At 43.7% G+C, this 15560-nt stretch overlaps 1 protein-coding gene across 1 annotated transcript in view; it reads right to left on the reverse strand.

Annotated features, from left to right (window-relative positions):
* DNAI1 (dynein axonemal intermediate chain 1) overlaps positions 1-15560 on the reverse strand; it is a 130627-nt gene that overhangs the window by 37912 nt on the left and 77155 nt on the right. Inside the window, exons 15-18 of the mRNA XM_058824480.1 lie at positions 12853-12940; positions 10930-11009; positions 4153-4301; positions 3153-3252 (exon numbers count right to left, since the gene is read on the reverse strand). Of these exons, the coding sequence (XP_058680463.1) occupies positions 3153-3252; positions 4153-4301; positions 10930-11009; positions 12853-12940 (417 nt within the window). The remainder of the gene's footprint in view (positions 1-3152; positions 3253-4152; positions 4302-10929; positions 11010-12852; positions 12941-15560) is intronic.

A 15560-nucleotide genomic window follows, 5' to 3' on the forward strand; every position in this document is an offset into this window, starting at 1 on the left:
CCAGCTTGACCACACCATCACACCCATTGCTTAGGGCAGCTATGGCCCACAGCCTGGGATCCAGCCAGGGGCACACTTGTGATATGAATCTTTGGCTTTTTTAAGAGGTGTAACTATTCATGCATGAATTCTGCACTCACAGAAGTGTAGAAAATGTCAACATCATTTCCTTCTTTAATGAAAGTAAAGTAAAAGAAGACCAAGAGAAAATTTCAGGAATGAATCCCAGTTTTACATGTTTCAATTATTTTTTTATACTCTAAATGTAAGTTTAAGATGGACTTACAGCAAACTCCCAAAAGCAAATACTTCTAAATGCTGTAAGATTGAATTAAATCCCTTCAATTTCTCTGCCCTCTGTCCTTACAATAAGCTGACCAGTATCTCCACATTTCCTGTACCCTAAATGGAAATGTCCAGATATTCAAATCCACCACCAATTTTTTTTTATTTCCAAAGTGAGTCTCTCAGCCCAGCTAGTCTTTTTCTTCCTGACAGGCTTTTACCATCTCCAACATAAGGTGTTCTCTTTTATGAATCTCTGTTTATGATCTTTCTGAAATAAAATGATCAGCAAGCAGAGCAGGAAACTAAGGAAATTAACCAGAACATGATGGAGAGCAATAGTAGCAGTCATTATCCACTGCACCAGCAGTGGAATGTGCACACTTGGGTTATTTATGAAGAGCAGTGCTGTCCAAAGCAGATGCCCAGCTGCCAACAAACACATTTTATCATAATGACCCTGATATTTACAGCTTTTATTAAATCCCTACCTCCTGGATTCATGGGGATTGAGAGATTTTTATATACTAAAATGCCCCAATTTCCAAGTCAATCTTAAGAGGCTCGTACATGTTTTGGACATATAGCATGAGCTCCAATAAGGAAAAGTGTATTACAGAATGTACCAGGTATCTCTTGAAGACTGCAATTAGGGCCTGATTTTAAAACCACCTCCAGGCAACCTTCAAATTTTGCAGGCATGATTATGTGCAGATGCCAAGACAGAGGCTGTTCACAAACAGGAGGGCTTTAATGTTTTATTTTCTGGCTTCATGTTCTGTATTTTTCTGTTCTGGAGAATCATAGAACATCTTGTTAATGCAGATTTTTTTCCCCAGCATTAATGGAGCCTGCCCTTTGCAAAGCACTGAGTTATTCACAAGTGCACTCTGCTACAAAGTGGAATATGTCCAGAATAGAAAAAGCTGTAAACAACTATTTATTCCACTTCCACTGCAGATCTAGAAGGTTCTGTTCAACCATAGCAACTAAGCTACGTTTCAGACACACCCTCCTGCAGCCAGCATGGTTGGTGGCTAACACAGAGACCCAATATTCCTGTCAGCATCAGCCTGGCCAGCCTGCTGCAGTAGGAAACCAGCTCCTGCCTGGACCTCTCCTGCTAGCCAGCCCAGTTTTGGGCTGCTCCTGGTTGCTGGCCACTCTCCTCAGAGTTTGGGGTACAAGGCATAAAGCAGAATTAGATCCTGTTAAATTAGGTTCTGTTCAGGATTACTGAATTAGATCCAAGGATAGCCAAGTGAGGTACCCTAGTGCAGTGCAGCCAACTCAAACAGGCTTTTGCCTTATCCGCAGCCTCACACAGACTCCAGGTCCATGGAAGCTGTGGCTGATGTGGCTAGGACAAGCCGAGGGTGGGATGGGAAGACCCCACAGTGCCAGCTCTTGCCAGGACCACAACAGTTTCTCCGCAGTAGGTAAAGCTCTGAGAAAGAGCCCAAGTGGCACGAGGCATCTCTAGAGATGAACTCACTGCCAAAACTTGACCATGTAACTATGAAATCCAAGTACTCACAGAGTTTACCCTCCATCTGTTCATGCTGCCCAGCACATATCTCTGCCTGCAGACATCTCCACCCTTTTCCCCACAGGCACCAGGACTCAGCTGGGATTCCCACAGCTCTCAGCCCTGCTTACCCTAGCACTCAACCAAAACTGTGACTGCCAGCAGAACTCTTGCACACACAATGTCACTTGTGGAAAACAAGCCTGAGGATGTGACTGATGCACTGAACACATTCACTGCCTCCATGCAGGCCCTTCATTTGGTGTATGGGAGACTGGGGACAGACAGATTCACAAAAGAAGGACCCAATCCTGACCCTGGCTGGGAAGGAAGAGCATCAACATTCCCTAGGCTGTGGCATCCTGAGCTTTCCAGGGACTCAGTGAAGAGACTTCTATTGCTTAGGAGAGACAAATTCACAGCCTGAGCCAGTGTATCAGTGAAATTATTTTCTTGCTATAATATAAAGGTTAAACTACAATAAAGTGGCCAAGGCATCAATTCAATGATAGGGACACATAAAGGCTATCCTTTTGCTGGAGCAATTCTGGCCAAACTGCACAGTCTTTCTAATTTATAGCAGCTAAACATAAAGAACATGGGATTAGAGCAATGCACTCTTACAGTATTCAACAAGTATTGATGGATAGCTGCATTTTCTGGCTACTTGCCAAGCCCAAATTAACCATCTGAGCTACTGCAAGACATGGCTAGAGGCAAAAATAAAACTGCCATCATGCCAGTATTAGGACTGATCTACAGAGTTCATTACCAAACTATTACTCTTAGAGACAGCCTCACATGGTAGAAAAATGTTGATTTTATCTAACTGGAACAAAGTTCTATGGGCTGACCCTGGGCATATTACTATAAATGATTTTTAAATATCTGTGTAAGTATATTACCACTTTATTCTATTGTTGCTCTACACCTTTAAAGCTCACAATCAATGCCCTGATGTCAGCTTGTATAGGGGAGTTCTCATCTGGAACATTATCTCCCCATCTCCAGGGACGTACTGGGGATTTAATACTGAGGGAATTCAGTGTTTTAGTCATGCATAACCATGTGCAAGCTGCACACCTGCACTCACATGATTAACAGGAAAGCAGGGAAGGACTTGTATGAATTTGAAACACCCACTTTGAGAAGGACTGAGAGATTAATGCCCAGGGATGTGTGTGTCAAAGGCAGGAAAGCATAGGAAAGGGTGGGTTCCTACTGGTGGCTCCCTGATACGCCTGGCCAGGACTGGGCTGGCTCCTTCCCATGCTCAGCTCTAATCTCCTTTGATTTTCTCTCAGCTCGAATCAGAGCAGTGTTGCTCCCAGCCTCTCACCTGGCCATCAATGGTGACTGCAGCAAACACCGTGGAGGAGTAAGGAGACCACGCAACATCCCCTACAGCAGTAGCCAGGTCATAGACAAACAGTGGAGTCCTATAAAAAAAGACACAGAGAGAAGAATTCATGTAAACACATGCCACTGTGGAAGTGTAACACTGAGTCAGGAACACCTGGCTGTTGCAGAAGTGGGAGATGGGGTATTTCTCTATGTCAGATATCAGCCAGGGCTGAGCCAAAGGCAAAGCTGAGCACCAATACAAATGGGTCAGGATTTCACCTGCTGCAATGAGAAGAGAGGCAGCATCTTTCTTTCTTTCTTTCTTTCTGAAAGCATTTTGAAAACTTCTTCCCAACACACACAGCAAGATGGAGTCTCTCTGGTTAATATTAATAATCATATGGGAAAAAATTATCTGTACTTCCTCAACAACATTGAATATTAATAATTATATGGGAAAAAATTATTTGGACTTCTGACAACAACATTGAATATTAGAGCAGTATTGGCAACAGGAAATATGTGACTCTGACTGATTTACAACAAAATCAATTTCCTGATTGAAACCAGACATTCCTTAACCACTAACCCTGAACTTCAGTCCATATTTTAAAATGTTCCAAATCTGGCTTTTTTTTCTTCTCTGGCTCTTAGGAGGTTTCTGGTCCCTGAAGCTAGAAACCACTCCCTGACATCTCTCTGTAGCATTTCTCTGCCACAGTAGGTCCTGCCTGAAGGAAGCTAGAGCTGAAGTAAAGCAGTCAGGCTCTGGACTGACTGTGTTGCTTGGCAAGTTACTGGAGCAGCCGATGCTATATCTTATATCTCATACCTGGGGGTACAAATCTGAGTATAAAAAATAAAAAACAATTAGCATTATTAACACATCAACACCTGGGAAGGAAACTGAGGCTAAAGTATGAACAGGGTCAATGTGTGCTGCTGGCATGTCAGGCTGGACCTCCTCACCCACACCAGGACCCAGCAGGACCTACTTGATGGTGTGATCCCAGATCTTGACTGTCCAGTCAGAGCTGCAGGAAATGAAGACTTTCACATGGAAGGGATTCCAGCTGACTGTGTCCACAGCCATGTGATGGGCTTCAAACACATCCAGAAACTGGTTTGAATAATTTTTTGAACACTGCAATGGAAAGAACTACTCAGTAATCAGAGCTAGACCTCCTGAAGCTTAAATTCATGTTGGAAGATGCCTCTGATTACTTGTACAGCCTCTCAGGATCTTCTGGGCTGGCTGGGAAGCGGCGGCTGTACCCAGAGGTGCTACAGAAAATCAATAATTTAGCACATGCTGTTTCACCCCACTTGCAGGCAACATCCTGGTCCCCCCTGCAACACACAGAGATAGAAACTGAAGTTGTTTGGTTGGATTTAAACAACCAGGCCCCTGAGACCATTCTCCACTGTGGGAGCTATATTGCCTTCCTGCCAGCCTGGGCTCCTGCTGTGCTTCTCCTGCATAAAAGGTTCACAAGAAAGGCAGGGGAGAACGTCCCTGTGCTGCTCAGGAGCACTGTGTGCTCACAGTACTGTGCTCTGCTCAGAAGCACAAATCCTCACAGCGTTGTGTGCATTTGAAGTGCCACAGTTAAAGCCTCCAGGAACAGTGCTCTCAGCACAAGAATGTCTTACCAGTCCCTTTGACTGTAAATACTTTGGAAAGATGCTGTCAGTCCTCTCCTGTCACCACCCTGGACAGCCTGCTCAGAGAGCCTGCCCCATTGTACGACTCTGCAGCTCTTTCTGTTCTCACACTTCCCAGAGCAGTGTGAGAACCACAGAGGCTGTCCAGGGCTCAGGCATGTCCCTGCCAGCCCAGGGGACCCCACTGAATGGCAGCCAACAGCAGCCAGTGAGCTAGACAATGCCTACACAGACACACAAGGGTCAGACCAGCAGCATCACAGCTGTGGGTGCTGCTGAATTGCAAAATGAAGGTTGTCTTTAAGAGCTGGAAAAGGAAAACATTTGGGACCCTTGGAAAAGTCACTTTGCGTGTGAGCTTATGAAGCAGTGAGAAGTTACAATCTAATTGGCTGCAAGGGGACTTGATCCAGATCCTGTTAGTTCTGTGCACATGGAAATTTGAGGTTATCTTCCCCAAACCTCCTTCCCTCCAAGCACGTCAGAGGCTTTCTTTACTAGCAACAGAGACTCCATCTCACATGAAACATCCTTTTGCTTGTGTTCCCACACAAGCTGTATTCACACAGCAGCTTGGAGTTAGTTTCAGGATTTTCTGTTAGTTTCCTCACTACTGTCACAGCAATGACTTTTCATTACTCCCTACTGAATGCACAGTATCTGCACAAGCAGCAGATTGCTGAAGTGTTATGTGACTTTAACCCTTGCAAACCAAAGATCTAACTAATCTTAAGGCTTAACTGTTTATCACAAGTGACTCTTACTGTCTGGGTACTGTTCACTGATGCAGGCTGTTCACTGGAATAAGGCTGCTAAACCATTCCACAGTAGCAGCTCCTACATCCCTGAGAGCCTTGTTGTGAAAGGAAATGGAAACAAGAAAGTGGCTCCTATCCCATTGAGATTTACTGACAGCGTCTATAGCTTGCTAATAGTTTATTGCACTGTGTTGCTGCCCCTGTATTTAATTGTGGGACAGAAATCTCCTTTAATGCCATGTTTTGTAACATTACTTCATAATTCTTAATGTTCAGCCATCAGGAAAATCAGTACTTGGCTTGTTTTGAAAGTCACTGCTGGAAACAGACAGGATGGGTCACAAGTAATTAACACAAGAGAGAAGCTCCTTTGTCCATCTGTCCTTTCAAGTGTGTGGATTGAATGTCCCTAATACCTGAGAACTTTGAAGAGTGAGATGTTAACCAGATTTGTCTGCCTCCAACAGAACTGTAATGGTCAGTGTCCTGTTTTCAAAGGCTTGTGGGGGCTAAGCCCTTGATCAGTGCAGCTCTCTGGGCACTGGTACAGGAGATCCATCCTGCTCTGGGATGTGCTGATCTACAGAACTGCCTTTGCAATCTCCATCACAGGAAAGGGATATGAATTTTTTTCTATGAAATCAGCAGCAAAAAGATTTGTGTAGGGCAAACTCCCACCTGTGTCCCTTGTGAGAAATGAACTTGCATGTGTGCTTTAGCCTAAAGGCATCCACTGTGCTCTGGCAGTGCCTGCCAGCCCCACACCACATTAACCACAACCCTTATCATTATCTCTGAGTGCAAGACAGGGCTGCTTTCTTCCCAAGATGCATTTTGAAGAAACACCACAAACTTGAGAAAAAGCTCAGAAAAGTAGTATGACTTTAACGAATAAAAAACAGTTTCTGAGCTAACTAGAACTGCTGGCAAAGTCTTTCCCTACTGTTCAGTTCAAGAACCCTACAATTATTAGATATGTCAGTATGAAAACAGAGCCACTGGAATATGTGACACCCAAGTCCTGACAGGAGAGCTTTGAAGAGGATGACTAGATTCAGAGAGAATGAATTTGTGCAGCCTCTCTGATCTTCTAGAGCACTGCTCAAATTTGCTGGGAGTGTTTTTCTCCTACTTAAATGATGGCAGATGTGTTTGAACGGTAAACAGTATTTTTACGATGAGACAGAAATGCAAAAATATGTCTGTGGCAATACAGGAAACCAGTCAAAGATGACTCTTGACAAGGCTACAAAACATGGGGGAGGAATGCTGTGAGAAAAGGAGAACTCTGAGGACACAAAACTTATGAATAATCTTCATCAACAGCACTTCAGTTTACGCTAGACGGTAGTCTGACACAAAACTCTCCCACATACCTGGTGAATTGGTGGTTATTACTGTCCTTATAAGGCAGAGTTTCTTCAGTTCACTAACAGGAACACAGAGAATCTACGCAATACAGAGATCCAAGAGCAATTTTTTTTCAGAGAAGATTTGTATCCGGCAACAGAAAGGCAGTACTGCCCAACACTGGCACTTTCTCAGGACATCCAGATGCTCTTTAGAAACCAGACACAAATGTGTCCCATGTTGTGGTGGACAGGCTGTCACCAGCTACACCAGATGCTCTCCTGGTTTTAGCTCAGTGACTGCTTGTACAGATCTGTAACAGAAATGCTGAGTTTTGCAGGAAGGCTCACAAGTAGAAACCAAGGCACGTGAATGCATAGGGAAGAACAGTAGGAAATTATAAGAGAAAGAACCTATGGTAATTGATGAAAAATTCAGTGTGTTTGGGGACTAGACAACCAGACAGAACACAGACAGAAGCCCCAAAGATAAGGTGGTGAGAAGAGGAAGAACAGAACTTAAATCACAAAATATTCAGACAATGAAAACAACTTTGCCTAATACAAAGCAAGGCTAAACACTGAGGCAAATTATTTCTCTATTACTAAAGGGTCACTGGAAGTCAGAGCCTGTTCAGAAAACAGTTTGTCATCCAGTTTTAGGGAAATCTCAAGTGATGTGATAAGGATTCAACAACCACCATCCTTTGTCAATATTATTATTATTATTATTATTATTATTATTATTATTATTATTATTATTATTATTATTAATAATAATAATAATAATAATAATAATAATAATAATAATAATAGTTCTGTCCCAAACAGAAAGACACAAATGTTCTGGTACGTAGTATAAGAGAATGAGTATGAGTGAAATTAATTTTGTTTAAAATTAGAATAACCTTTTCTTCTAGTCAGTCTTGCACTAGGTTTTATTATATTCATTTGTTACTCTCAAGAAAACTGCCTAACACTGAAAAAAAAACCCAAAGCCTTTCTTATATGAGTGTATTCAAATTTCTTCACAATTTTTCTATTGAAAGTCTGTTTATTGGAAGTTATTCTGACCAGAGACTTAGAGTCACAATGTTTCAACACGAATCTCAGAGACCATACTTTGTGATGTCAAGCTGAACAATTCCTAAATAGCAAGTAAGATATGCAAGAAAGCATTCAGAATTGCGTTACAGAATCATATTAATTCAGAAACAGTTTCTCCTCTACAAAAAAGGGCAATAGATTAGTCTGTGTGTAATTTAGATAATGATTTCTTGGCTTCAGAAACACTATTAACAAAGCCATTTTCAGAACTTCACCACAATTGTTCTGCAGCTAAAGAATTAACATATTATCACACTATTGGTGGGCATGCCTGCTTTCTGGGGAAATAAAAAAAAAGTTTCTCCGGAATTCACTTTCCTAGTTATTTAATAAATAATCTAAAATTTAGCCTGTGGGGAGAGCAGCCCGTGTTTGATCCCTGACTCAGACAGCACGTGAGCAGTCTGTCCATCTCACTCCAGATGCAAGAGCAGCACAGAGATCTGAGCAGCTCACTCCTGCTCAGGGCAGCCACAGGACCTGAGAGCTGCTCAGGCTGCTGTGGGATGGCCCCTGCTCCCCATATCCAAGTGGAGCAAGGCTGCAGGAGGCAGTCCATGGGCAGCTCCAGTAAGGGGCTCAGATGTGCAGTGTTTCAGTAAAGTACGTGATGAAGGTGTGTGGTATTCCTTGAAAACTGTCTGGAGCAGCAGCTGACCCCAAAACTTCTGAAACTGCTTGTAGCAAGCTCTTGGGGGATGCTAAGGGTGAACTCTTCCCCATGTTTTTTGTAGATACTGTGAAAGCCTGTTCAGGCTACACACAAGATTTCTCTTCCCTGTGGTGACCCTGACTGTCAGATTGAAGGTAGGCTCTTCCTGCCTGTGGGAACAGCAAGGTTTTACAGGGATGGGTTGCACAACGTGAGAATGGTCACTTTTCACTGAGGCTCACCAATGCAAGAATGTTGCTTAGCAGTAACCCTGACAATAAAAGGGAAGATATGTATCAGTATCTCTCCACATTTGTCCATACAAGAATGCTAAAATGGCTGCATGGCTTCATGGCTGGGATCACTTCTTATGTTAAAACACCATCCTACTTCTAGTTTCACTGAAAATTATCTAAGGCAGAAATACCTACAGCTTTTTCAATGCCAAATTGTCTCCTGACCAGTGCTCCTCCATGAAGAGTTTAATTTCCTGCGTAACTCAGCCAGGACGCAATCCTGAATATTTCTCCTGAGGGCCCCCATCTCACACTGACACCCACTGCCACACTCACCTACATCCATCACTCACCCAAACACAGAGGAATTTAAAACCTGTGGTTCCTTCCTACCTTTTGATCAGACTAAACACAACAGTACCCACCAATTTAGAGTTCAATACCCAGGGTACCAACTCTTTTGGGTGACCAGACTACTCAGAACATCTGCACATGACTGTATGGACGTTTTGTGTTCTGAAACCAACAAAAAAACAGTGCACCTACCCACTGCCCACTGCCAACAGCTCAGCTGCCCACTCCTCCCACCTCCCTTCTGTACCTATCTTGTCCAAAGCAAGTGAGCACTGCTCAGAAATCCTCCCTAGAAACTGCCTGGCAGAGGGAGAGATTTCAATCAGCATCATCCCTGTGCAAAGGATACATATTTGTTAAACATATCTTGCCTAAATTATTGATACTGATTTCACGATATGATTTCCTTTGGGTAGTTAATCTGTTACAGGTTCATTTTGCAGGTGGGATACGGGGGAAGGAGTTCAGATCATCCTTAGGGATGGCTGGATGCATCTGCTCTGCAGGTCAGCTTCCTGCTGATTGTCCACCCCCCCACGATGAAGGGCTGTGGCTACAGACTTAACAGAGCCCCAGAGCCAGCTCAGAGGAATGCTGTGCAAATAACAGCTGTATTAGGAAGGCACTACTGGCTTTATGTTCAAGGCTAAATACAGCAGAACTCAAAACTTCCTATTTTTAACCCAATTTCTCAAGAAAACACGATGCCTGTGTCCTTCTGTGTGCTCATCTCTCTTCACAAACAACTTTTGCCCTCACTGGCATTTTCAGCCAAAGCTGGCTGCATGTGGGATGTGGTAACATTAAGGTCTTACACATTCTGTGAAAAGCAATGGCCAGAGAGGACAAAACACCTGGGCAGTGTCCCCAGTGTGGGAAGGGCAAGCACAGTGTGGCTGCTGCTCTCAGCACACGGCTGGAGCTGGCTGGCTCACAGCTCCTGCCTGGCACTGGGAACCAAGGCACCAGCAGGGCACTGCAGGGAGGTGGTCAGCAGGAAACAAGGGTTATAGCTGGAGGTGGGATCACTGAGCTGGGAACAGCGTGGGACGATCAGGAGGAAGGTTTGGATACGTAGCGATGGACTGGAGGTTCCTACCAAGAAGAAAGCAAGAAGAAAGTGGGACTGGGAAAGGATCTAGAAAGATCTTAGATGCCTTTTCCAACCTAAATGATTCTATAATTCTATGTGATTGTGGAAGGGAAGGGCTGTAGGATGCTAATCCGTAGGAAATATGGCTTCATTAGCCTGGCTGCTCCCAGGATATCAAGTCTAAAAAGGAAAAGAGCTGATATTTTTCCTGCCATTTCCCCACAGTCATGGGGACAGAGGATCAACGCCTTTTAACTTCTGCACTGATCCTACTTAGCACTTCACTTGCACAGCTGCAGTCTGCCAAGCATTTTCTGGAATGCAGTTTGCATGAAAAAAATTTCTGCAAAATAGGGTCTTAATTGGGTCTGTTCAGAGAGCTCCCTGTGACCCTCTGCAGTGCTGCTCTGCTCTCAGGCTCACCACAGGCATCCCAGGGCAGGACCAGGCTCTGAAGCTGTACTTTGTTATCACCTGAGCAAACAGTTCAGATGATGAGCCTCAAAGACACACATGGGTCAGAGGATGTAAAACAAAGCATAAAGAAATATTTTTTACCTTATAGATCTTGCCCTCTTCAGTACCAACGAGAAACAAATAGTCTATCTTTTTGTGAAAATCAAAGGATATCCCACTGCCTGTTAACAAAAAAAAAAGGTCTGTCACATAGAGAATTGGTTCAGCTGGCCAAAACATGCTTCCTGCCTATGGTAAACACACACTGCCTGTGTTTTCAGAAGTGATTTCTTAGCCAGAAGCTCCCAAAATAAATCAGACACCCCTTCTGCTAAGCTTTCCAAGCTGTGCGTGTCCCCAAGACCTGCAATTTGAACAGCTACCCCAGAGATATGTAAAAGGGTACTGAAAGAACCAAAAGGTTACCAGAAACCACTTTAGCCTAGGATTAATTTTACTAAGAGTCAAAAATACCTGGTGCAAACATAAATATTCTAAGGATCTGGCCACCTCCTGCTGGGGAAGAATAGATCTTTTCTATTTGTTTAGTATTCACAAAAATGTAAGTGGTTTCCTATGCATAAAAGAGCCGAGTGAGAAAATACCCCACCATACCTTCCAGTACTCTTTTTTCCCTTAATTCAGAATCCATTTAGCAGGCTCACTTCAGTAAAGCCAATAACAAAGGATGTGATTTGGGAAGAAATCCTCTGCTAGGGACAGAAGGATCCTGTTAATGTCAAAAGCCCTGAATTGTGCAACATTGTGAACTATGTTTAAAACAGGTGTCAACCACAAACAGGATGTGACTCATTGAGATTTTGTGGCTTCTGCTCCTGAGGCAGATGCATCACCATCCAAGAAAGCCATTTCACATGTTGGTGAAAGAAAATTTCAGCAGGGTTCTTGAACAGAAGATGGGATGTCTGTTGAGTGCCAGAGCTCCTTGAGGCTGTCCCTCCCAGCAGGGATACCCACAGCAACCATCAGATGAGAAACAGGAACGAGCAGACAAGGCTCAGAAGCACACAGTTACAGAAACTTTCTGCACAGGCAGTCGTCTCAAGCATTATGTCTTTAACATTAACAAAATGTAGTTCTCAAAGGAATTGTTAGGGTAATTTCAACTCTCTAATACCATCTGCATTTTTAACATTCAAATAGATTGTTTAATATTCAAGACAAGTCTTTGAAAATCCATTTCCCAGTAACAGTAACAAATAATCCCAAAGCCCTGAGAGTTCTGCAGTGTGCTGCTTTAGCTGGTTTCTTGCAACCTATTGTGGCACTGCAAAGCTTCCCACAGCCTGTTCAGCAGTTACTAGCCTAGAAACACAGCAATCCTTAAAAACAGAGCAAGGCTCTCCTCCAAACAGAGGTCCCATCTTCTCAGCCAAAAGCAGGTGTAGAAGGATGATAAGAGGATTCCTCAAGGACTTCCTCGGGCTTAGGACCTCCAGAGCTGACTCATCTCAGCTGTCTCAAGCGCAGGATGATCAGGATGAGAGGATTCAGCCTGGAAGGACTGCACTGACTCCACTTTGTATAGAGGAGCCTAACATAGTAGCTCAGAATTGACACTGTTTTTACAGAGCCCAAACTCGAGGAGACACATCCCAAAGCTGGCTGGGTGAACTGTGCACCCAGTAAAGGGCAGAGGTTTCTTTTCACCTTGATTTTGCCAGTCCAGATCAATGCCTGACAAAAAGAACAAAACTGAGTTTTGACACAAACAGGTATGTGCTTTATCCACACAGAGATAGCCCAATAAAATGGACATTTCTTGAATTAATGTTCAATTCATCTTTTTATGTACGTAAAGGCCAAATGTAACCTGCAAAACTTGACTCAGTGGCCATTGCTCCAGACAGACTTTGCCCTAGTGCATGATGAAAGCAAGGAGGCGTAACCCTCCTTTAGCTCCTTTCCATCTCAACACCCTGTTCCCAATTTAATTTCCCAGAATGACTGATGAGAGACTTTGTGTCAGTAATTAATCAGCATGGCAAGGACTTGGGCTCTTACCAAGCGTTTGCAGCTGCAGCCCCTCTGGCCCCTGCATCGTTGTTTCATCTGCTGACAGCTTGATGACATCCATGTGAACCAGCTCACTCTGCAGGCAGAGGAGATTCGACATGAATAGCATGCTTTGCAGCAACAATACAGAGACATTCAGTACTTTGAAATGGCAGATTTTATGGAGGAATTTTAAAAAGCTGCCCAGAAGTTGCTTAATGTTTCACATTTGGCAGTTTGTAACATGGTGCTTTCCACAAAACCTTCAGGAAACTGATGCTTTGGTACACTGGAACTGAGAGCCACTGGTACATTACCTTGACATGTGCACTTGACCTGGAAAATTTTGAATTTCAGGGTCAGTGTTTTTTAGTGAAAGTTGGCACAGTTAGCTTAAATGATAGTGTTTAGTTAAATCACCCTGTGTGATTTAAGATGGATATTTCATATTCGCAGGGAGCTAACAAAAGCCCCACATTAATGAATAGCAACTTCTCATCTTTCCAGTTCTGGCTTCTTAACATCTTATCCCCAGAGCAGCCTCATTTCAAAATACTCTCAATTTCATGGGCTCTGAGATGCCAGCAACATCTAGTAAGCAGTTTGCTCGAAGAGAAAACTGCCCCATGTTTCTGTTCTCAGCAGAGTTTTAAAGAACTATCATGACACTGCTTTGCAAGGTGGTGAACACAGGGCCAAAAGGTTGGGTCCCAAAGAGTTTACAGTCAAGGTGGGAGACCAAAGACAGATGTAAATAGACATAATGTAGGTAAATATAAAGAAGCTACTGGAGGGAAAGTTACATTCTCAGACTGGCTTTGGGAGTTGGAATACCACTGCAGAATGGAGTTAGTTGTGACTGTAAAAACACCCTGGGGCTCCAGAGGTCTCTGCCAACCCCAACCATTCTGTGATTCCCTGATTATGTGATAAAAAGAACAAAAACTAATGATTAGTGAGCAGTATGGGCTGTGGACTGGATGGTATAATATGCAAATATCCCACTGAAGCACCACTACTTAGCTCAGTGAATTAAACTGTAGTTGAAGCTTCTCTTAGCCCAGAGCAGCACTCAGGTGGAAAAAGAATTCTGCCTGGCAAAGTCAATCCCAGGAATTTCCATGCTGAGGAACGTGGGAGAAGATCTTCTTCAGTACTGCAGTTGAGAGAGGACAATGTTCTAGAAAGCATTTCTATCATACTCTGGGGGTACAAAGTTACAGAAGATTCAGAAAAGGTCAAAACTCCAAAATGTTCTTCCTTCTCACTAATTCTCACTGCTACACACCCACATGTGCTGGCCTATTGATGGTAGTAAATTTTTCTCCAAGAAAGCAGCAAGAAGCAGGACAGACTCCTAAAGAGTTCCACCTTAGCAGCTCTTACAGCACATTTCAGTGGGTAAAGGCAGGAGAGATGCTAAGAAAGTGGCCACACGTGCTGGTGTACATGTGCATGAACTGGAAAGAGCAGCGCCCAGAGGGATCAGGAGCACAGCATGTTCCACTGCATGCCCAAGTAGGAGTGCTGGTGGGTTGTTGGGAGAGCAGACAGGACAAGCTAAGCAGGCACTTACCTCTGCTCAGGCTCCCAGGTCTGCCTGCTCTCCAGAAAGCATGTGCCCTGTCCTAGACATGAGTCTGGTCTGAAGAGCAGCTTTGGAGCTGCCTGCAGCAGGTCACATTGATACACCCAGTGGAACAGATGTGTGATTTGTGCAGGCCCAGAGATGTGCTAGCACACTATCTCTGTGTTCTGGTAGAAGGGTAAACCTCAAGGGACCTTCTTTCTAATCACACACCTTTCTGCAGCCTTCCTCTGAAGGTTTCTCCCAGTACCTTCACCTGGCAGAGGCCCCTGTGGACAATTCCTGCAGCCCCTCTCCTTCACAAAGGACCCTGCTTGTGCAGACTTCCCTGCTGTGCTGGTTTTATCTTGTACCCAGCTTCACAGCATAAAAAACACTTTTGTTCCTGGGGCTCTTTGTCACCAGAGCCATTCACATATACCTCTGGGTAAACATGCTGCTGACAATTTGGCTTTCCAGGAATACCAAGCAATAATATGTTGCTTCTGCCTAATAATTGCAGAGCACTTTGTAAGCATTAGTGAATCAGGCCTTACAGCTGCTGCTTTCCCCTTACTTCTTATTAGCCTTAAGTGATGAAGCAGGCCCAGAGCTGTTCAGTAATTTAGCTGTAGGTGACACAGGAGGGGGTGAACTATGACTACTAATCAAATATGGGATTGCTGAGCATCAGACTGAGAAGCAGTATCATGCTGCATCCCAAACAATTCTTTGAAATGGCTGAGACGTTTCTCCATTTTGATAGGAAATGTGTATACCACAAGGAGGGGGGGCAGAGAATCATCCAGCAGAAGTCCTGCATCCTTCCTTGATGTTTTACACCTTCATGAGGACCCAAAGTCAAGACAGTCGAAGTACACAGAACTTATGTGCTTTTTCATGAAATTTGTCCGAAGTGATTGTGCCCATTTCTAACAGAAACAACCACTATGGTCAAGGCAGATCAACTGTCCCTGGCTAACATTTGACAACTCTTCTATCCAAATCTTGAGTGCGGTTTGCCAAATATTTGTCTGGAAGAAATAATGAAATTATTCACTTTGTGCTCTCAGCTTTGGAAGTGTCAAACAGCTAACAGTGTTTGAAGGAGCTTTATTTCTGGATAGCCCTCTCAAAAAGATTAGCAAAG

The sequence above is a fragment of the Ammospiza caudacuta genome, chromosome Z (assembly GCF_027887145.1).
Source record: "Ammospiza caudacuta isolate bAmmCau1 chromosome Z, bAmmCau1.pri, whole genome shotgun sequence".
In the NCBI taxonomy this organism is placed as follows: Eukaryota; Metazoa; Chordata; class Aves; order Passeriformes; family Passerellidae; genus Ammospiza; species Ammospiza caudacuta.